This window comes from Vicugna pacos, unplaced genomic scaffold (assembly GCF_048564905.1).
Source record: "Vicugna pacos unplaced genomic scaffold, VicPac4 scaffold_19, whole genome shotgun sequence".
NCBI classification, from domain to species: domain Eukaryota; kingdom Metazoa; phylum Chordata; class Mammalia; order Artiodactyla; family Camelidae; genus Vicugna; species Vicugna pacos.
Window position 1 is genome coordinate 63,856,120 of NW_027328740.1, and position 24,270 is coordinate 63,880,389.

The window sequence follows — 24,270 nt, forward strand, 5'->3', positions numbered from 1 at the left end:
GCACCAGCAGTGATATATTTCCATGCATTTTACTTTCTGGACATCAACAGGGCACATCTGGGGTTGGTACCTGCAGGCTGGGATGCTGCAGGACTCCCTGATCCATCACCATTATGTCCTGGAGCTGCTGCGGTCAGTGAATTGTTTTCTGTGTCTTGGAGGTAAGGTGGTCTGATGCAGATGATCAGATGTGTACTTAAAGTACTATTACTTGAAATAAGAGAAACCTAGAAAAATGGCTCTAACAATAAAGGATAAGGGAGAATTGTCTGAGCTGCTTGAAGTGGGGAGTCTTCTCAGGTGACTCCCTCACAGTGATCCCTTTCAATATCTGCCCCAGCCCTGCGCGGTAGACCTGCTGAAGCAGGCAAGCACTTTGCTCAGAAACGCAGTGAATTTCCTTGTGCCTCTGTTGGTTGTCTTTTTTTTTTTAAAGCACATCTTTGCCTTTGTTTAAGTGCCATCCCTGCCAGTCACCACTTACACTCATTCTTCTGGACCTGGAACATACATAGCTGCTGAATGGATGAACAGAATGTAGTATCTCCATGTAGTGGAACATTACTCAGACGTAAGAGTGAATTAAAAAAAATAATAAAAGCGAAGATGAAAAAGGCCTCCTGCTCTGGGAAGTCCACCCTGACTGTTCAACCCGCCCTTTTCCCTTTGAAACCCAATCCCTTATACTCCACTCTACTCTTTTTGATAGTACTTACCACCTTCAAATAAACTTGAACGTTTTCAAAAAAAAAAAAAAGACAGAGATGCTGATACCACTTCAACATGGACGAGTCTTTATAACAGCATGATAAGTGAAAGGAACCAGACACAAACGGCCACATATTGTTGATTTCAGTGATCTGAAATGCCAAGAAAAGGCACGTGCAGAGGCAGAGAGCAGGTGATGGTTGCAAGGGGCTGGGTGGAGGGGTGTTAGGGAGTGACTGTTAGTGACAGGTGGTTTCTTCTGGGGTGATGAAGTGTTCTGGAAATAGATGGTGGAGAGGGCTGCACAACCGTGAGTGCGCAGAAGGCAGCTGAGCGCTGTCTCTGGGAGTGCCTGTTTTTGGGGCAGCTTTATTTTGTTCTCATCCTGCAATGTGAAGGGTCATCTTCTGCTGTGGCCGTTCTACTCCTGTGAGTGGTGAGGCTCAGAGACTTTGCAGAGTCATGTTTCTTTTTTCCCCCTTGCTGAGTGTAGGCAAAAAATGTTTAAGCCTGAGAAAGTGCTCCATCTGCAGATATGTCTTTAGGGTTTGTATGGTGTAAAAATCTTGAGAGCTTTTTAATCTTTGAGGACAGTCTGTGGGGGGAAACAGCCCGTGAAGCCTGGGTGAGACCTTGAAAATCTGTGCTTCCCTCCGTGACATGGGTGGGGATTTCACCCCCGTTCAGGCAGTGAAGGGCCCAGACCCGTGAGCAGAGTTGACAATCGTGAATATTTACGTGTATCCGCTGCTTCATCTTGGATATTAATTTCAAGCTGAGTCAGTTTGTGGCGGCAGCCTCATCCTACGTCAGGAATTTATAGTATCTGCTCTTTGAGGTGAAGATCTGACAGACTTGATTATTTAACAGTCTCGAATTGATATCTCAGATTTCTTTGTCAAAAGCAAAACAGCAGAAATACAGACATCCTTTAATAACAATGTGACGTGAAACGGGTTTAGTCTCTATGCCTCAGTGGCCTTATCTGCGGGTGGAGATGATAACACTGCTTCCCTCAGATGGTGAGGGGGGAGTGAGAAGCACAATGGAGTCCTTTCACGAGATGCTCATGAATGACCGAATTTAGTGCTCTCAGCCTGGTGAGGTCTCAGGGGCAGAGATGTCAGAACAGAGCAGTCGTAGCCGGAGCTCGATCCACGTTGGCAGCTTTTACGATCAGTATCACCACTGTGGGTTTTCAGGTAGTTTTAAGACTTGGTAATATGAATTCATGAATAATGTTAGAAGACTAGACATCTCAGATCCAATTAACATAGTTCTTAAGATTTCCTCTGAGAAATGGATGGTTTCTTCCCCATCTTAAATCTGAGATGAGTCTCTAAAAAAATTCTGTATTCCTCCATCTTTTTGCTTTAATTCTCCATTTCTTAAAAACAAAGGTTTTAAATGGAGTTAATGGGGACTGAACTGAGGGCCTCATTCTTGCTAAGCACATACTCTCCCAAATGAAGTATAATCTCCCTCCTGATTTTTTTTAAAATTTACTTTCTTCGTATTCAGAGGTCAGAGGCCTCTAATTCTTTATCTGGAGACTTGTCCATGAACCAGTAAATCTATAATTAATGGACAAAACTTAGTTTATTTAAAAAATCCATAGAATATTCTGCAATCCACCCAAAAGGAAACGCTGATTGACTTAAAATGTTTCTCCTTTAAGGTGATTTCTCCTTTTTGGTCTATCTTAGTTTATTAACAGCCATCCTCATCATCATAATGACCAAACTCGCTGTGAGTGGACACCTATCTAAGGCTAAAATGCTTTCCTCATGTTTTCCTTCATAGCAGGTGTTTGATTGTAGGTATCAGTGTCTCCTTTTTTGCAGCTGAGGGATTGAGAGATGGGCCAGCTTGTCCCAAATCACACGCAGCTGGCGGTGGCTAGCTCGGTGCTGGAATCCAGGCTGCCCAGGATGCATTCTCAATTTCTCCTCTAATCAGCCTCCCGTTGAGTGGTTACCCGAACCCCTGTGAGTCCATAAATGATCGATTTTAGCGATCTCAGCCTGATGAGGCCTTCAAAGGAGAGACACCAGTGAGAATGTGAGATAGAGTGGCATAAATTAAAATTGTACATTTCACAAATGTTTTATTCTCAAGTAATGACTTAAATACTTTATGTTTTCTTTATTTTAGTGCTATGTAAGCACTAAAAAAAACATTAAAAATGATTATAGTGCAAAATAGGAGTGGGCTTTGAAAGTCCAATCATTGCTAATGATATTGCTTGTTTTTCTCTAGTGGTGCTTATTGACTGAAAAATTTACAAAGACTGAAATGGTTTTATGTAGTCTTAATATGGAAGAAAAGATTGTCAGTGAGTATTGTAAATAAAATCCTGACTCTTTTCTTTCCTGATGATGAATATGTTAGTTGTTTTCATGGCTTAAGTACATTTCGTCATTTGTGAAATTTGAGTAATATCGTTTACCTTGTCTGACTGTGAGAGTTAGACGCCTTGTATACAAAGCACCCAAGAGGTGCTTAATAAAACTGTGCTGTCACAATGACAGATATTTTAGAGGGATCAACTCTGAATACTAAATAGTGTCGCTTATTTCTGATGCATATTCAATATGTATATATATGATATATGTGAATATGCCTTAAACTAACAAGGATTCAGTTTTTTTTTAGTGCAGTATGAAGTTTTAATGAAATCTGTATCATTCTAGTGAGACAGGGACTAGTTAAATTGCCTTAAGCAGACGACCTTGAAGATTATTTACACAGAATGTGTATTGTTACAACTCCGAATTCATATTGCCGTGTAACCATCCACTCAGACTTTTAAATTCGTGGGATTCTGACCAGAACCATTAAGTTTAGAAAAATCCACATTGATCATTTTCAGGGAATAAGCTTCTCTATTTAGTGATTAAAGAAAATTTTGATTTTTTTTCTGCACTCTTAACAGGTTTTAAAATATAAAATTTTTATTTGAAATGTCACTTTTTTAATAGAGAGAATTAAGTTCATGCTGTTTTAATATGTAAATAAATGTTTTTGTATTTCAACAAACGTGTTATTTCCTGGTTCTCTGAGAAATATTTTGCAAGATACTTAGATTACCTACTGTTGGAAAAATACAGACTTGACTTTTATGAATATTGGCATAGTACAGATCTGTTGGTTTTTCCTACAGTGCAAGACATGAGGCCTAGGAGAGATTTGCTGCTGATTGCCAGGAGGAAAGATCCAAGATCTCAGTCTCCCCTCCTGTTAAATTAAGTAGCTGGACTGAATTCTTTCCTCTTCTAAGATGAGTTTCCATGAGCCTATGTCTTTTTTTTATATTCAGGAGTATTAGCAATATCATATTAAATACTGAATACCCCTCCCTTCCCCCCGAAGCAAAGTGTAGTGTGTGCTAAATAAGCTTTTAGTTATCTGATTCTCCTTTCTCACCCTACAGGCAAGTTTTGTGTTGCACCATTCCAGGCAACCTGGAAGGTCTCTTTAGCGATAGGTGGCTCTATTGCACTTTCTAACGGTCTTAATTTTCCTGTTTGTAAAAGAAGGCTTAAACAAATTTATTTTATTTTGATTTCTTTGCTTAATGGTTCAGAATAGCCCAATGTCCATTATGTCTCTCTACCTGGAAAAATTATTCTGCTTATATCTTAGTTTTATTCTGTCATCTCGCTGTGAACATTTTAGACTTGCTGTGCAAAGAATGGCAAAATCGGACTTTTCTTCCAGTGTTAGAAACCAGTGAGCCGGGATTTTATAAAACAGCTAGAAGCGGCCTCTGGAGAAACTTAAAGGTAAAAAGTGTGTTGAGTTCACTGAGTATTGACCCTGCCGCTGTGTGTTAATTGGTGGTAGGAGACTTGGTGCATATACGAAGGGGTGAAGTGCTTTGACTTGGGTTTGGGTGCACGCGCTGCCACTGAGCCACGTGAGCCTGAGTCAGTTTCTTCTGAGTTTTCCCCTTGCATGTGATTTGGGGATGCTCGTATCTGCTTTGTAGAATTGTGAGAATTAGTAATTATGTAAAGTGTTTACCACAGTGGGTTTGTCAAGAGGGCTCTTAAACTTATAGCTACTGTTTTGTGTGAAGCCATCATTTGAGAGTCTTTGGCAACTACTAAGAAACAGGAAAATAAGAAAAGCTGGTTTTATGATGAAAGATATTTGAGGAGGTTTCATAATTCCTGTACCTATAATTTAACATCACCAGAGTCAGAACTGTTACACAGTCGCCATGAACCAACGTTAAGCCACAGAATTTTTTGTTACTTCATATATGTTGGGGCCTCAGGGGATCCAAATTATACACATGTTGTCTCCAGCAGCCAACTGAGAGATGACACAAAAGACAAGGCAGGTGATAAATGTCTTCTTTGTTACTGATGAAGCCACATTCTCCATGAACTTCAGGGCTGTGGGAAAATGCGTGTCATGATACTGTGTCACAGAATTAGAGACTCACCCTGTCCCAGCTTTCTCTGGGCCACAGCGAGCCTTCCCTTGAGAGGACCTGCCCCTTCATGCACAGGGCTGTCCTGCCATGGATCTGAGCATCCTGGGTGCTTCCAAATGGTGGTCAACACTGGAGGGAAAGGAAGGGTTTCACATGCCCTGCTTGTCTCCCCGGACTCACACATCACTCTGTTAGTGTGATGAGGTCTAGCTGTGGGCCAGAGGTCAGGGGTGTGAAGGGAGAAGTACTCTCTATGGCCCAGAGGAGTGGGAAGAGGCATCCCCTCCTTCAGTTTAAACAGGTGGTGGGATGGAAAAGAAGGGTGCACCCCAAGTGTTTGTAAAAGGAGAAATAAGGATTTTATTTGGGACTTAGTCTAGCCAGGAAACACAGAAGACGATTAGAAAGGAGACTTGTAAACCACTGTATTTTTAAGTTGACATTTGTTGAGAACCAAAAATGTGCTACATTCTTTTCTGAGGGTTTTACAGAAATGAATCGTTCAATCTTCTCAACAAGCGAGTAAGGAAGGTTTGATTGTTATCCCAGGTTTACAGTGTGGAAATTGAGGCACACAGAGGGTAAGTAAGTTTGCCATGGTCACAGAGATTGTAACTGGCAGAGCTGGTATTTAAACCCTGGCTCTTTGGTTTTGAGGCTCCCAGAGATGGGCTTTGGGTGTTTAGATGTATCTACATCCCTGGATTTCTGTACGTCTGTGCATCAGTTAGCCCAGAAAGGACAGAGAAGGGAGAGTTACACAGGTGCTCAAAGTCGTGTCTCGGCCACTGTCCAAGAAGAGTGCACCGTGATTGCCATTAATTGTTTTCCAGGCAGAAGATCTGTTTGTATAACAGAAATTTAGTCCATTGAGTTAATCTAGAAACCCTTCCTGCTCTGCTTCTGTCCACGCTTGCCATGTGACTGCCCGGGATTTGGCCGTTGAGGAGAAAATGTACTCATGGTTGAACTCTGATATCGCAGGCTGGTTCATAGTTTCACGTCTTCTGTTACATTAAGTTAAGTTTCTGGTTTTCTTGCATCAATGTCCCATGAGTTTGGTTAATGTGAAACCAGTCCATGGGAGCCCAGGGGTAATGATGGTATAATTTCTTAGAAAGTTGTGGCACTTCTAGCCGTGCAGACCTGACTGGAGGATGTCCGCCTTCCTCACTGATTTCCCGCAAGAAAACGGTCGTCTCCAACCCCCGGATATGAGGCTGGGAGCTCTCTGAGTAGGCCAGTCAGAGTCCAAGTCCAGCAATCAGAAAATGATGAAGTACCTGGAAGTGGGTTTAATAGAAGTAAGGGGCTTCCAGGTAGTCTGATGTGTTGTTCGAATAATTTGGTGAAAAGCTGTCCACTGTCTGTGGTTTAGCTGCTTCTTTGCTGTTGAAAAGTCTGGATTAGATGAAGGGATTTTAAAAAGCAGAAAGGAGTGATTTCAGGTGGTACATCCACACCGGGCAGATGTGATTGGTGACCGCCTGTGTGAGGCATATAGAGAATCTTACAAACTTCATAAAACAGTTTTAAAAGCTCTGCCATCTGAGTGCACTTCATATGGGGTCCAGTTCATCACTGGTCGTGCTGTGAGGGCAAGTAACTGATGATGGCAGAAAGAATATGGAGGCATCAAAAAGGTCTCAGTCATGTTCCCTCTTTAAAGGATGGGGCACAGTGTAATATATTTGAGCTGGTTTTTCACTGAACAATTTTTAGTGTTTTCTGGGACTCCCCAGTTCCCCAAGGTTCCATGCAGCTGGGTGTCCCCTAAGTGCAGCTCTGTCAGCGCTTGCCCTGGGGTGACGTGGTGTCACGGGGAGCAGGGCAGTCAGCGTCCCCTGCTCCTCCGAGCTCTGTCTCCTCATCCGCAGTGCCGGGTTTCTCATCCGTGTCTACTTAGCAGGGTTGATGAGAATCACACGTGATGGTTATCAGGTGTGATTTGTGGTTGTCTCTGTGATTGGTATATAGTCAATATTTGATAGAAACACTAGTTTTTTTATTGTAATTACAGCTCCTCGATTGCAGTGGTTTTTAGTCTATTTTTTATAACTATATTCTTATTTTAAATATGACCTTATGTCTATTTATTTTTTTGGAGGTACTGGGGACTGAAGCCAGGACATTGTGCATGCTAAGCAGGTGGTCTACAAGTGAGTAACACCCACCCTCCTTGTCTGCACTTAAAAATAAATATTGCAATACACAAAATAGATCTTAAACACCATCATGGGACCTAGTCTCTGTATAGGCAATTGAACACGTATAATATATCAATAAGAATATATGTTGTTTGGACATACATTTGTGAATCTGTTAATGTGCTTAAAGATGATCACAGCTAGTGATAAACACGAGACTTGGATCCAGTACTTCTTAGGGTCTGTTTTGCCATCAAGGAAAATTACATTCTACAGAGAAGGCTAATTGGGTCTCTTTGATATTTGGATGGTTTAGCAGATGATCAAGGCTTTCAAAAGCTGACAGTTTTGTATTTTAAACAAACTACAAAGTTATCTTCTAGAAGTTGTAAGTCCTAAGCTTGTGAAGTGCCCAGTAATCCAGGGGGAATATGTCTGTGTCTGTGTGAATGACTGTGTGTGTGATTTCAGGAAGGTAGAAAGAAGTTCCATATAGACTTCTGATATATTTCTCCTCTACTTTAAGATGTAGGCTTATATTTACACAAATAACTTGATATTCTTTTGTCATTTGGCATATTGGTGGAAATAAGTCGTTCTCATACTTATTTCAGAAGGGTTGGGAAGCATGAGCTAAGAAAACGGGAGGAGAAAGAGGCAGGGAGGCACTTCACACTTCATGCATAATATGAGAAACAGTAACTTTTCTTTTCTCTTTTCTTCTAAAGCAAACTGGCACTGAATTGTAACCTGCTATTACTCAGAATTGCTTTTCTGATCAGATACAAGTGCCTCAGATTTTTCAAGGCAACATGAATGATGAAATGTGTTTTAGCAGTTATCTTTAAAAGTAGTTTTATTTTTTCAAGTAAAAGGCTATAGCCTGTTTTTTCTTCCAGCGTTACACGAAGTTCTCATTGATCCAGGTACATGATTTATGTGCTTAGTTTCTGCGGGTTTTTTGTTTTTGTTTTTTTTTTTTCAGTGCTTGTTTCATTGTGGTGTGAATGAATGTTTAAAATTTCTGGATTTTGATCTTTAGAACATGCTGATTTATCAGAACTTTTAAAAACCTGATTGTTCTTTCATCCTTGTTTGGTGGGGCACCCTATTGGTTACTGTTGTCTGTTAAAGAGGGAAATTCTTCCTCTAGCCTGCAGATCATTAAGTGAATGGTTTGCAGTGTGCCTTTAAATTTCATTGAGTGCGTTGAACATGATTGTCCAGTGAATTTTGAATTGACTCACATTAATGACTTTGTTTCTTTGGCTTTTGCTCCTCTCCACAAGAGTTTGAATTCTCTGTTGCATTTTGTATACGTGTTCTTCACAGGGGAAGAAATTTTGCATTTTTTACAGAGGTGGGTTTTCGTTACCCCGCTGAATGCATTCTGTAATTGATACAACAAAAATCTGTTATTGCGGTGCTTAATTATTTGATAAACTAGTTTTTGGCTTAATAAGAAACAATGACAGAGTGATAATAAAAAATAGGAAAACCTTCCTTCCTTTGAAGAATAAAAATCAGGTGGTGAGGCTCACCCATGCTTTGTGCCAGACACATTTACTCTCATGTCATTGTGTATCATGATTCGGATATGGAGTTGCTTCAGGTTTATAGATTTTTCTTTAAACATTTGTGTTGAATTCTTTCTCGAGGCTGATGTATCCTGTTGGGTTTGTTGAAAGTTTAGAAGGGAAACAAATGCGTTTTTTTGGTTTCCGGAGGTCTGAGTTGCTCATGATAAAAAGCTGAGTGTGGGCTGGGAAACAAAGTGATACTCCCTCTCCTCCCAGATGAAATTGATGAACAATGAAATCAATTAAGTGTATCGGTATTTGACCAATAGAAGTTAGCGAGACCAAACTGGCTAGTTATGCCCAAAGATAGTACTGAATTCACCTGCAGAATTAAGTGCTTTACCAAGAAGCAGCAGCTTAGAGCAATCAGAAAAATCAGTAAAATGATGAGATATAAAATGATTATAATATCTTTTATTTCTGAAACGTTTCTACGTTAAGTTGTGTGGAGCTAAAATTAAGTTTCAAGCACCAGGAATTAAGAATGTGGGTGGTTCTGTATGATCGTTATTCAGGGATGTGCCTAGACCCTGCTAGAGTGGCTGAAGCTGGCAGGAAAAGGCCTAGAGCCAGGATTTGTCATCCTAGGGTGTCCTCCAAAATGGTTCCATGTGGGAGCCCATGATTGGGTTAAGAAATTTTAACAGACACCAGCCTCCTGTCAACTTTAAGAAGAAAAAAATATGCTTAGTAACTGCTTTTCAAACAAGCGCCTGTGCATCCTCACTGCTGTCTCCTTGCCTTAAAAAGCAGAGACAATGCTTTGCTTGCGAAGTTGAGGTTTTAGATAGCCCTCAGCTTATTGCAAAGCAATGACCTAGGCCCTCAGCTATAAACACTGGGCTTGTGTACAGTTAGATAGTCTATTATCCCCAAAACAAGGACCTAGCTGCTCTGGTGGTCTGCTGTGTAATTGACATATCTAAAGAATATATCTTACTCCCCTCACCCCATGACTTCCCTAAAGATACACTAAGCCTTTGTACTCATGTTGGATTCTACAATCTCTGTCTGATCCCTTCTTTCCCCAGGTTTCTGTTTACTATCAACACTGTAGCTGTTAATGACTTTTTACTTTGATTATACACAATAAATATGGGAGCATTTGAGATGTTCGTGGATTTGGCTCCCTACTCCCTCTCTATTTCTTGACTATTTCCACAGAGTCTTGAGTAATCATTCCGTGTCGGTAAGACTTCTGCCAGCCAGAACCCACAGTTCCAGGTGAGAACGATGAAGGCTTTATCTCTCCTACCCGAGGGAGAGAGAGAAGAGAATTGAGATATGCTCCCCTAGTGGTCCCTTCCTGCCCCAGGGACACTACAGTTCACCTGCAGCCTTCTGGCCTCTGCTCAGAGGGCCTCTGTCCCAGGACTGACCGCAGCCTTTTCTTCCTTTGTCAACATTTCCTGTGCCTTTCCGAAGTTGGTCTCTTCTCTACAATTCAACCCTGGCAGATGTGATGGTGGTCAGCGTGCTGGTGGGCAGTCACATGGGGACTTCCAGGAGCCATGCTGTTTCCTCAGTCTCTCATTCAGGGTTACAGAACAGTCGAGCCCCGAAGGAAGCCCATTCACGTGAGGTCAACAGAGTATTTCATCACTTTCATTTTATTTTTAAATTTTCAGTGGAGAAATAATTTGTAGCAAACTGTTCCAGGTATTCGGCCGCCTGCTTTCCTCACCACCTTTTCCTTGTTGCCTCTGATGATTGTTTTAAGAACCAGGTTTCTTCTCTGATCATTTCTAGCAGCTGGGCTTGCTAAAACCTTGATCTGCATTTGAAGCAGAAGGCTTCTTGGTGATGTCAAACTGATTTTCCTATTTCTGAATATTTCGTGAACACTCAGCAACAGTTTCAAGTGAATTTCTCTTGTCCAATTTCGGTTAACACACATTTGCTGATCTCCTGCTTTCATGCTGAGGGCAGTTTCTTCTTCCTGTATTAAAAGTTAGCAATTTGCATTTACTATTTGAAGGTACTGGCCATAGGTTCTTTTTCCTTAACAGTTTTAATACAATTCACCCATTAACATGTGCAGCACTTTTTACTCTACGCCCAGAATTATGCATCTAAGTCAATCTCAGAACATTTTCATCCCCCAACAGGAAGCCCCATATGCACAAGCAGTCATTCCCATTTTCCCCACCCTCCCCCAGCCCCAGGGAGCCACTTTTCTCTCTCTGTGGATTTACCTGTGCTGAACATTTAATGTAAATCGAGTCACTTCATGTAAGTGGAACAGTCTATTGTGACTGACTTCTTTCACACTGAGTAACGTGTTCAATGTTTGACCACGTTGTGGCCTGGGTCAGTACTCTATGCTTTGCTATTGCTGAATAATATTCCACTGTATGGCTGAGACCCTCTGTTTACCCATTCATCATGTGATAGACATTTGGGTTGTTTCTGTTTTTTGACTCTGACTAGTAATGGCGCCGTGAATATTCCTGTAGGAGTTTTTATGTGGACATTTGTTTTCAGTTCTCTTACGTGTGTGCCCAGAGAGCAGAATTGCTGGGTCATTCATAAACCAAATGTTCAACTCTCTGAGGACCTGCCAGGCTGTTTTCTAAAGTGGCCACGCTGTGTTACATCCTCACCAGCAAGGGCTGCGTGCTCCGCTTCCTCTGTGTCCTCATTAGTGCTTGTTCACTTTTTTTTTTATAACCTATTGTAGTGAGTGTGAAGCAGTTTCCCCTAGTGGTTTTGACTTGATTTCCTTTACAGCTAATGATATTGAACACCATTTGATTGTGCTTATTGGCCATTTGTAAATTTTCTTTGAAAAATACATTTTCAGATCCTTTATTCACTTTTTAATTGAGTTTCCTTTTTATTGTTGAGTTCTAGGGTTTTTTTTTTATTTGAAGATACAAATTCCTAATCAGATAAATGATTCTAAAAAGTTTTCTCCTGTCTATTGTTTTTTCACTTTCTGGATGGTGTCCTTTGAAGCAAAGTTTTACATTTTGATGAACTCCAATTTATCTCTGTTTTCTTTGTTCCTTTTGCTTTTGGGGTATTATATAAAATCTGAGGTATTTTATTTAAACTTTTATATATAAAATAACTTAATTCTTAGGACCCATTCTAGCAGACAGGTCCTGTTTTTGTCCCCAGTCTATGGATAAGAGACTGTGAAGCAGAAAATTTCACTGACATATCAGTGTCACAGCTCAGTGACAGGGAGCTCAGACCCTCATGTTTGTCCCCAGCATCTGTGCTCTTCACCACCATGCTCCACTTCTTCTTGGAATCGTTATTGAAAAAGTCTTTCCTTTTTTGATTTCTTGTTAGTTTGTTTTCTCATTGGGGACCTCATCACCTCATTTTCCTTTCGGATATCAGTGTAGGTTTATTTTAGGTCTCATGTAGGCAGAAGCATTGCTGACATTTAACTTCTTTATTACTCACACTCCAGTGATGATTGTTGCTAATTGACTTAATCAAGTCATCCTTAAGTCTTTCCTGCTCATGACACTAAAAACAGAGTCATGACTTACAGAATGCTCAAAGAAAAAAGTACTTGAGTGATTTTATTTTTCTAACCAATCAAATAAAAACCACGGTGTTGACACAGATTACAAGCTTTCCAGAATAGGGTCACTGTCTTCCTTGGGTTTCATTTGTTTGGTCACAGTGTCTGGATAGTGCCATGCTGTCCAGCAGTTTTGTTAGGATATGGTGCTCATAAATCATTGTAAGGACAGAATTTTGACAACAGACTGTGTTGTTCATTTCACGAGGGAAAAGATCATATAGAAATACTGCTCAGATCCATTTTAAAATTAAGCTTGGAATTTTGAGAAGAGTTCAAGAAAACATACACAGCTCTTTTTCCCAAATTTTAGATCTGTCTTTGATACATTATGTTTACATAGCAGAGTAACTTATCAACTAGATTTGACAAGAGGAGTGTATTATTGATTATTTGTTTTAGTTGAAATATTCTAACTTTCATAAAGTAATCAGTGCCCATAAATGAACAAATATGTTTGTATTATTTTGCAACATAGGACCAGACTTCCTATGTTTCTATATAATATATATGACTGTGTATTTTAATCTGTCTGTCAGTGTTTTCATAGTTTTTCAGCAATGTTGTAACTTTAGAATTCTTCTGAGAAAATCACCCGCGATTCTAGTGCAGTTTGTACAGTGCATCCTGTCTTTTGCATGGGATTCCACTGTCCCCTCAGTGAGGACTTTCCTCTCCTATTGAGTTAGTAGCAGAGTTAAAGGAACTGTGATTTCTAGGCCTTCGCTTTCCATGTGTTTGCCTTTGGCTGTCAATCACGATTTTCCCTTTCTTGAGTTTTCATTGTTCCATTAGAATTTTTTTAAATAACTATTAATATGTTGCATCGGTCTCCCTAGAAACTTGAATTGTTTGTGCTTTTCAGTTTTCAATTTATGAAACGTGTAAATGCTCTCTTGTTTTTAAGTAGTACTTTTTCACTAGATATTTGTTTATCTCTTAATAGTTAAAATATTTTTTCCCAATGAATGAATCGGTGTGCATGTTTTAAAAGATACCTTACTTTTTATTGTTCTTATTGTAACAGTTATATTCATTTTAGAGAATTTAGAAAATAAGGATAAGCACAATAATAACTTAAAAATGGCATCTAACCTCACCTGGAGATACTGTTGTAAGGTTTGAAATTGAGAATTACAAGTCCTATCAACTTGTTCTTCTTTTTCAAGTATATTTTGGTTACTGAAACCCTAGAATTCCCATATGAATTGTAGCAGAACTAGACAGTTTCTGCAGTGGAGCCCGCTGGGATTGTGATCGAAACCACGTTGTATGAATGAATCGCTCTGGGGAGCATTGCCATCCCAAGAGCGCTGTCTTCTGATCCATGAATGTGCGTGGTGTCTCTGTCCAGGTATTTAGGTCTTCTTTAATTTTTTTCAACAATGTTTTGAGTTTACAGAGCATTATTTTACTTTATTTTTCTTTGCCTTTATACTGAGGACAAGTGTGCAAGGTACCGGGATCAGAAGTGTATTTCAGCCCCGTGACTTGCTGCCACGATGAACGCTGCACTCTTGCTTGGCCCTCTGTAAAATCTTGCACAAAATAGGACGTCAGTAACTCTCTCGAATGAATGATAATATGATTGTTGATTGATGTTTGAGGGTCCTTGTGATGATGTCTTTTTCCCAGCCTTTCCCCTCTTCTGAACTATGCCCTTTCTCTTCCTTTCCTCCAGCCTGGTTTTCAGCCTGCCTGTGGCATTGATTTTCCCTCCCTGAAGATTCTTCCTTTCACTGGTTCAGGATAATGTTACATATGGGCTGTAGAAACATGCTAGATGACAAGAAAGAGCAAGTCCATTTCATGCTAGTATTTTTAGATTGTGTTATTCTTTTTTCGATTGAAATTAAATCAGGCTGACCCCCTGAGCCCTCCCATGAGCTCTTTCCACCTTCCTACAAGTGATACTGCTCTTGTTGCTGCATGTTCCCTGCCCCCAGCCTTGGTTTTGGTGTTGAGTAAGTCACCATCACTGGAGCCCTCTCTTTAAAAGTTGAAGAGAATATTTGCTCCTTCTCTCTCATTGGGGACTTGGATGAAATGAGTTACCAGATAAAGAATGGGCCCCACCTCATTCTGAACCCCGCTCTTTCCGTTCTTTTCTCCAGGGGAAAAGAGTACAATTCAACAGTATAAAGATTGATTGTGAGCTAATGAGATAGACAAGACAACCGATCATTTATTAAATATCCTTTCATGCTAGAAACAAATGTATTATACACACAAACAGCACACAAAGTACGGTAGTACCGTGGTTACAAACGTGGGTCCGAGTTCGAGTCCTGCTCTGGAGTGACCAGTCCTGGGGGATGGAGAAATGGTAGGTCGGCTTAGCCTCTCCAGGACTGGTTTTCTGTCCTGCAGAGACGGGGCTCACTAGGCGACCCCCCCGTAGAGGTGCTGTGGGGTGTAAATGATGCGCGTGGGTAGCCCGAGCACAGCTGCTCGTTCCTCGTAAGTGTAGGATCGCATAGCTTTTGCTGTGACGGCTTTATGACCGCCCCGTGTAGACTCTCAGTGCTCCGAAGGGATGCCTTGTGGTTTGGAGATGGGATTCTCACTTCTGTAAATACCCAAGGATAGTGTTATTGGGCCCCGCTGATTTGAATCTCTTCCTTAGAAAATACATAATGTAGATATATTTTTCAAGCATACGTGCTTTTTTTCTTTTACTATTTAAAATTCTACCCTCTCATCTCTTGGTGTGACTTTTCATGGAATCCAGGAAACAGCCCTAAGCTACCTGCCTCTTCACACTTCTCCGTGGTGGTTTCCTTCCCTGACTAGAAGAGGCTTTTGCATAGGAAATTTTATTTGTTCCCTTTTCTTGGAGACTCTCTGTCTGTCTGCCCATCTCTCACCTCTCAATCTGTCCATTTATCGACCCACTGATTCTTCTGACATGTTCCAAAACGCGTTTCAGGCAGCTTACAGAAGAACAGATACCAAATAAACAGGTGAGAAAATGAGGTCAAGTTCATACAGTGAAGCTAGGAGGCGAGTCTTTATGACGGTTGTAGGCGTGAGACACACGCCTCTTCCCTGTGACTTACAAGATGGACAGCAAGAGTGTGCCTAAGGCTCCCAGCAAACACAGGGAAACAGGGTTTGTGGGAGATGCTCATTGACCGTGAAATAAAGAAGTGGCTGAGCTACTTAGGCTTAGAAGAATATTTTGAATGTCTTCCAAAATCAGAGTATTGCATCTTTTCTTTTGTGAGAGTTCTACATATAGTTGGCTACATTCTATACCTGGAAGTTTCTCCAAAACTGCTTCCCACGTGAGTCCCATGGCTCGGGAATGGGGTGGTTCTGCTCATTGACGGGGGTTGGCCAGAAACAGAAAATGAGAGCCTCAAAGGAGCCTGGGATTTGTCAGTTATGTTTTGTCACTGCTGTAGAGTTCAAAAAATGCTTTCACAGTTTCTCTCCATCTGAGGCAGCAGCGTGCTCTCTTCCCAGCATCAGGAGCTCAGGGCCACGGGATGGTGGGGGCTGACTGCACTGCCGTCAAGACAGCTGAGCTAGTCACTGCAGGTGTGGTTCTTTTACATACGGCATTTCATGTTCTTTACTAGAATTTTTCAACAGGAAGTTAATTAACTGAGTTAATTAACATTAAATAAATATGATCTTTGTTGAAAAGACATTTATAGGCAGAATATAAGCTGTGTAGACTTTAAAAACCATTTCATTACTGAAATTTCATTTGGGAAGATACACAGTTTATCTTATATATGCCTCTCTTAAAGTAACAAAGAAACCAGACAGGAAAGGCAGAGGATGGTTTCTGTTCTTCCTCTCGGCTTGCAGGTGCCCTCACGCCCAGTAGCATCAATCCAGACACCAGCACTGACACTGGCCGTGCTCAGAACTACCTCAGCCCTGAAGACACTGCTGACAAATAGAAGGGGGCAGCGCCCTGTTAGAGCTGGTGCTGTCACTCTGTGGGTCCTTATGTAACTGTGTAGTGTTAATCAGGATCGCCCGTTGTACATTGTGTGACGCTGCTGTCTTGTCTCCTACTTACTTGTTTCTCTAAGTATTCATGTATTATTCTCCAATGCGTGGTACTACACACCTGAAAATGCTTTTTTCAGATGAAAAAGAATGTGCATTTAAAATAATAAGTCTGAAAAAGGGGGCAAAGTTGCTATCCTGGTCCCACTATTCAAAGATAATAATTAACACGTTAACGTCTTTTTTCTGTTATTTTCTTCAGTGTGTATCACCTCTGTCATAAAAAACCAGAGAGCACTCTGTGCCTGTTTAATGTGTGGACACCTCCATTTTCCATTTGGCTTATTATATGTTTTTCTACAATATTCTATCTCCAATGGAATGATTTTTGATGACCAGTATAGCATTCTGTCTTGTGGAGTCATCGTCCATTTTACTTCGGACTTAAATAAACTTTTAAATTCCAAGTATACTTAACTGAAATACTAAAAAGAGAACTGTGGTGGTACAGGAAGGCCCCTACCTCCCTTCCCCTTATTTCCTGAGAGTAAAAGCTGTTGAAAATTTGGTATATATATTTCATGACCCTTATGCCTATGACATACATATATACACACATATGAGAATTCTATATATACGTGTGTGTATATATGCTTTATTTAAAAATGAGACCATACTATATGTTTTTCTGCTGCTCGCTTTATTCACTCAGGTGTATATCATACACGTCCTCCCACTCCAGACTCACCCAGTCCTTTCAGAAAGAGTGGAGGGTTCTCCTGAAGTGCGGGTGTGGTCTCTTGTCCACGGACACCTTTGGTGGGAGAATGCTGTGGACAAGGCCCTGGACCACGGCGAAACGCTGGCTCCCTCAGTGCTCGCAGGTCGCTGTGATTTACCGCATCATTGTCTTGATGGTGGACACTTAAGTTTTCTCCATTTTCCACTGTCAGAAAGGATGTTTGACTGGCATCCTTCTTGTACAGACATTCCTATGATTTTGTATGTGTATTCCTTTAGTTAAGGCTTCTGGAAATTTAGTCCCTGGATGTGACATTTACATTCATCACAGACTCCTTTCAAGTGACTCTAGAAATTCCTTCTCCAGTGGGGGATGAAAAGATGTACAATTACTTATGTAACCAATTCTCTATTGCTGGATATGATTTCACTTCAGTTTTTCTTCCCACCATTGTAAACAGTGCTGTGTAAATGCCCTGATGGGTACATCTTTTTGGACTGAATTTTTTTTTTCCTAAAGGAAACAATTCCTAGAAGTGGTGTTGAGTCAGTGTGTACGTAAGTTTTTCAGAGTTTACATATCCATTGACATGTCGTCCTCCGAAAATGTCACTCATGGTTTGTTCTCCCACAAATGGACACTAGCTAGAATATGTATTAAAAATATTTGCCAATATGATGAGCAAAAGTGCTTTTTCATTGTTTTAGTTTGCATTTGATGACCAATGAGGTATTGAGCATTTTTTACTCATTAGCCATTTGACTTTTTTAAAATTAATGATACCTTTTTTTCCATTGCACACATTTAAGTGAAGGAGCTTCTTGTTGCTTTGTGACAGCTCTCTGTATGTTATGAACATTAACCCCTTGTCTTCATCAACATGTATCACAGAGCTTTTTCTTATCATTTCTTGCCTTTCATTTTGTTCAGGAGGTTTTTTATTTTGGTTGTGTCTCAAAATATTCATATGATAGTAAATGTCTTCCTTATGGGTTTTATCTTTGACATTATTCTTAGAAATAATTTCTTATAATGGAATAAATTTCTTCTGTAGGTTTTTTTTAATCTCTAACATGGAGATGATAATAGTACTTGTTAATGTAAGGGTAAGTTGAGTTGATAAGAGCAAAGTGTTGTATTTGCTGTTATTAGTACTTTTAAATATTTATATCACTGTCTGTAATTTATCTTCTGCTCCTTATGACAGGAATAGGATTTATTCTTTCCAGGTGATTCTCTGATTGTCCCAGGACAATTATTGAAGTCATACTTTTCTCTTTGATTTGAAATCCCACCTGTACAAAATACTTATGTACACTAGAGTCTCTTTTTGAGCTCATGGTTCCTTTCTGTCAATCTGCCTTTCTTACTCCAGCACCATATGTTATATATTGTAAAAATTTATTTAATAATTGGCAGTCTGAATTTTTTTTGATTATTTTATTCCATCCTAAATTTTCTTGTCTAGAATTATGACTTTATTATTCCTGAAGAATTCCAAAATATTTTGTTCAAGTTAAAAAAAATCAGAATGGCGTTTTCATGGGAATTTTTAGTAAGTTTTGAATTATTCTAATGAGAACTTACATCTTTACAAAACTGCCTTCCTCCATGCAATTTGTTGATGTCTCTACATTCACACCTCTTACTTTACCCCTCAGTAGAATCCTGAAGTTTCTCCATTTAGAACATGGCCATTATTTTTGAATTTATTCCAGATTATTGTTTATGTTTTTGTCAATTTTGTGAGAATTTTTTGCTATTATATTTTTAAATGCTTAAATCTGACATTTAGAAAGGAAGATTAGATTTGTAAATACTCACTTTGTAACTTGTCATTTAAAATTGTAAGTATTAAGTACTTGTTCCAGAATCCTTTCTTTTTTGTTTTTAAAAATTTGTGTCCAAGTTTCTCAAAATGGTCTTAGCTAAGTTGTATAGGTGGGGAGACAAATGGAGAGAGGTTGTGAGGCTCATGTACAAACTGTGAGCAGTTTCATGGCTACCTTTAGGCTGGAGAAGCCACAGAAGAGACCAGATTAGACCAGGGATGGCTTTGTATGCACTTGAAAGCCAGCTTTCCTGCCTGTATGGTGAAGCCTGGTGGGCGTGGCAGGTAGATGATCAAGGTCTGATCAAGGTCATTGGCTGCACAGAGCGCTGTGTCTGTGAGAACTGGTGACCATTGCCATGGGAAATGCTTGGTGCCAGGAACACTGCAGAGGAGCTGGGGAGCCTGTGTGTTAAGGATTTTCCAGTCCTGGGAGTGGGAAGCTCAGACTGCATTCAGATCTGAGTTTGAATTCATCCTCTTTAGTTTACTGGTCCTCTGACTTTTGTCAAGTTATACATCCTGTTTGAACTCCTGTCTCTCAAAACAGGAGAATTACGGCCTGCTGCTAGAGTGTTCGATCAGGGTAAATGATTTGTGTCTATAAGATGCCACGTACAGTCACAAGCTCAGTAAGAATTGGGCTGTCGCTTCTTCTTCTGCAACTCAGTGCTCGATAAGTCATCAGGGGAAAGCGAGTCCCTAATTTATATGTGGTGCAAGGAAGAACAAAACTAACGTCTTGCCTTTCCCTGGCAGTATTCTTACTTCTTTGCTTCATGTACCTCTTTCCTCCTTTATTCTTCTCTTTCACCTCCTCCACCAAGTTCCTGAGAATCTCTCAGAACACCAGATCCAAATTACTTTAAATGTTGGCTCATCCCCATGAAATGACAGTGACAAAAAAAGCTGTACACATCCCAGACTTGATTGTATTTGATTTACACACACACACGTACACACACACACACACACACACACATCAGGCTACCTCCCATTTGCTGAGGGAGAAGGACCACTTTTTCTGAGTTTTCATTTACTGAGCGTGAGAGCAAAGTCTCTTGAGCAGAATTTCGCCTGGCTTCGTGCATGGTTTTTTAAATTGGATTTCTGCTTTGTGTCCATAGAAATATTCTCCTCTTAGAAGAGAGGAAGTTGAGACATAGATATTCTGCTGAGATATTGGTGTCATCATATTTGAGTTTTAAGGGACTTAAGACAGCATAGAGTCGTAACTTTTTATGGGTGAGAATCCATGATGGTGTAACTTGGACAAGAACCTGGGTCTCCTGCCATCGTGTCCACGCGGGTGAAGAGGCAACTGGTTGGGGGATGGCAGGGATCCTTCTTGCTTGAGTTGCAGGGTCTTGTTAGTTTTCATTGCTCAGCTGCCTTTAGTTTATGTTCATGTGCCCTCTCATGGAAAGGTCGCTCTGTACTGATAGACTGAGTTTCTAATCAGCAAAAAGCTCTGGACCCACTCATATTTTCCAGAGTTTTTCTTCTGACCTGCTGACACTTTATATAAATGAGACCTAACAAACCACTGGATATAAAATCCTTATTGTTATTGTTTTCCCTCAAGTTCCATAGGAATGGGGTGCTGTCTCAGGCTGTCTAAGGCTAGATCTGAACAAATATAGGGTGATAGGCTGTGCTGCTGGACCCTCCCCAGTCGAATTGGTTTTCCACCTTAGTTTTTAGAATGAGGCAGATGAGTTCAAATCTTGTCTTTACCAGTTATTAGCTTTGTGACCTTGGAGAAGTAACTTTACTTTTTTGAGTTCCAATTTTCTTTATCTGTAAATAAGTTCTGTATTTATTTTATGGTTTTTGTTTTAGAATTGATGAGCTAATTCCCTCATTTATACCTAAAGTACTTATCGCGTGGTTGTATGATGGTTCCTTGGTAGTTGATTACTAAGGCACTCGGCAGTGAGAAAGGGGGTGGGGCCCCCTGGATCAAAGAGCTTATATTCCAGGATATGGTTGTAAAAGACTGGATTGCAGTGGACTTTTAGTAAATGTCCATTCCTTTCCTAATCCCCATTGATTGTGTATATATCTTTATACTAATTTACGAACAATTTGTTTTTGTAATTTAAATCTTTGTAGTATTTAAAGAATGTAACTATAACAAAAATACGTGAAATAAAATGATTTGACTATTATTCTCCTTTCAATAGGCAAAACAAAATAAAATAGAAAAGAAAAGAAAAAGTATTGAAGGAGTAGAAATAATTTTATTTCCGTGGAATTAACTCCCTATATTATATTTTTCTGTTGTGTTGTTAAACAGCATATAAAATTGACAGGTTGTGACTTCAGTGTTGATAGCTAGGTGAGTAAACTTTCTTTTTGTGGTTGTCTTTGATGAATTATTTGCACTAGATCATAAATGATGTACATGTTACATATTGGAAACAAGGAAACAGTGGATAAATACTACCTCCAATGCACTCATTTTGTTACCGAGTCCAAACTCGTTCTGCTTGCCACATGACAGGCCAATAAACTGGGAGATGAGGAGTTGGAGCAAGGAATAGTGACTTTACTTGCAACGCTGGCAGACCCAGAAAACGGCAGACTGATATCCTCGAGATCCATCTTCCCCAAGTCAGAATTCAATCTCCTTTTATAATAAAAAGGGGCTGGGTTGTGGTTGATTGTTGCATACTTCTTGCTGCATGAATTGTTTGTCCTCTGAATCCGCTGTTCTTGCAGGTGTCCATGTGGATCAAATCATCGTGCCCCTATAAAACCTCCAAAAAAACAAAGGTTATTCTCTATTTTGCAACATGTCATCTCTACAGAAGTGCAGATGAGCTAACATTTTTAAAGATCAGGGCCAGGAGAATAGGCTTTCCTGTAGATTTCAGGCTAAAGGCAACTTTCTTTTACAAATGGTGCAGATCTACCAAGTCTGAGCCTAGAAAACAGGGCACAGGTTTAAAGCCAAAGGAATAGATCAAACATAGGGTCAAAATTGTTCTTTTTTATTACAATTCCCTTTTCAGCTTCATAGATAATTTTAGTAAGAAACATGAGCAATTTTGTATTTTTGCTTCTTAATAACCGATAAGTGGGCCAACAATATTTTTGTGAGCAGGGATACTGTGCGGGCCCTGGTGTGACAGCAAACTCTTGTTGGGGTGGCCAACCCTGCAACATGTCTGATGCCCCGTGAGTGTTGGTGAGGGTCCCACTAGACAGGGGCTCTCTTCAGGAACCAGCATATGGGCATTGTCCTCTGGAGACTTCTTTTTCGGCTGCAGGAAATTTTTTCAGATACTGTGATTGAAAAATCACTCCAGCTGGGGATAGTTAGGGGAAAAAGGAAAAGGAAAAGTGTTTGAGTAGAGTAGAAGAGTAGGACATAAGATCACGGATCCTGAGTACTTGGCAGCGGGACCTCGGGAGAGAGGGGAGCACAGGTGGTGAGGGGCCTGGCTCCGGAACCAGCTCCTGTACCTGTCCCCGCGCCCAAGCCACATAGGTTTTAATTGACCTGGGCCACCTCTCTGGGCTGGATGTCACCCTGGGCAGAACCTTGAGAATCGAAGGTAAGGGGTGGGCAGCACTCACCTAGGGGGTCACTGAGGACTTCGTTCAAGTCCACAGTGCCTTTCTGGTCATGTGTCTTCACTTGTCCTTTATCTCAGGATCTGAGGAGGAGGAACAAGGAACTCAGGGAAGGATCCAGGAAGATATCCGACTGTGTTAAGAGAGGACAGAAAATGTGAAACGGGGAGTGAGGACACTTGCAGCAAAGTAAAATGACTTCACAACTATTACTTCAGAGCTGCAGGTGTAAGAGAGCCTAAGCCTGTCTCAGAGTGCAGAGGACAAGCGGAAAGGAATGGCAAAATTTCCACTGACAATTGAAATTTTGTTAAATAGCCTGATACTGTTGTTTGCATCACTTGAATGAATGCAGGCATATTTCTTTGGACAATTACAAGTTCACTCAAACTCACCAGCCCCTCTTGCCCCCATCAGGGATGGGCTTTCTCAAGCACAGTGCCCCTCCTGCTTGGGTGGAAAACGCTGCGTGTCCTCGCCTGGGGCCGGGATGCTGCAGGGCACTGAGTCCCCGAGGCACGGCCTGTGATACACGACTGGAACATCTCTGCTCTTGACTGGGGTCCTCCGTTTCCCCTGCAGTGTAAGAATGCCGGTGACTGAGTTAGAAGCATGCTTCCAAGCTGTCCGTGTCCTCGGCATCCAGAAGCGGAGCCTGGAAGCTTCCGAGTTTCTCCAGGATGCGGTCTACTTTCACCTTCGGCAGGTGAGTGCATGTCCTTACAGAAGTGGAGGAATTACTGCACTTTTCCTGGAAATTTCTCACCACTAGTCCATCTGATTTATCTGTGCTAGGATTCAGTATGGCCTGCTAAAGAATCTGGAGTGAGATCATGAAACCCTGATGAAGAGGATTATTTATTTCATTTCTCTATATGATAGTCTTTTACTTTTAAATTTCAGAATGATTCTTTCAGGAGATTTTGGTGGGGTTGGAGAATCAACTTTGCTGTTAACATCTTTGCTACCTGTTGCTTTATGCCTCTCACCTGTCTTCTGTCACTTGTGAGGCAGTTTCATTTGTGATTCTGCCCGGGTTGTTCATGTTATAAAATATAAATTCTATAAAAGTACAGTCTCTTTTACTCCGAAGACATTCCACAAATACTCCTTTAATCTGGGTGTGGTTTTAAGAAGACAGAATCATTAGAACATATAATTGCAAGTTGCTAGTGCAAAATCCCCAAATCAATAGTCTAGCTAAACATCTAAAATCTTTCTAATCTACCTTGGATTTGTATGGATAAGTGAAGCAGTTTGCTAAGAACACAAGACCAGGTTTAGAATACAGGCTGGTGTAGCTCAGCAGGTCCTCCCAAGCTGATGCTCTGCCAGAGGGTGGGGCCGAGGGAAAAGGGGGTGTCCTGCCCTCCCTGAGCTGACAATTTTATAGCAAAGACCTTCAGCAGGTGAAGAAATTGGGGTTTCTTCTAAGAACAGTGAGTTTGAAAAGAGTCCCAAAAGCACGGGAGTGGCACAATCCCATTTGTCTCAAGTAGGGGAGAGTGGCTGTGGGGCCACCTGGGAGACTCGTGAGTCCAGGTGCGCAGTGTTGGTGGCTTCCACTAGAGCGGTGGGACGGTCATTGGGTAAAAGCGAACAGATTGAAGGCACGTTTAGATGGTAAAAAGTAAATGATTAATTCTGTCTGTGAATGTAGGATGGAGTAAGGCCCAGGTTTCTGTGTGAATTAATGAGGTAAATGATGCTCCTGCGGTGATCTGAGGAG

The 24,270-nt window shown here is 40.7% G+C and overlaps 1 protein-coding gene across 4 annotated transcripts in view; it reads left to right on the plus strand.

The window, feature by feature from the left end:
* Nucleotides 1-24,270, plus strand: part of LOC140693131 (trafficking protein particle complex subunit 9-like) — a 59,644-nt gene that overhangs the window by 8,711 nt on the left and 26,663 nt on the right. For 3 of the 4 annotated variants that reach the window (XM_072957207.1, XM_072957206.1, XM_072957208.1), the window contains exon 2: nucleotides 23,124-23,247. In XM_072957207.1, coding sequence (XP_072813308.1) covers nucleotides 23,124-23,247 — 124 coding nt within the window. Of the gene's footprint in view, nucleotides 1-23,123; nucleotides 23,248-23,336; nucleotides 23,394-24,270 lie in introns of those variants that run through there. The other variant, XM_072957205.1, reaches the window with a different exon arrangement.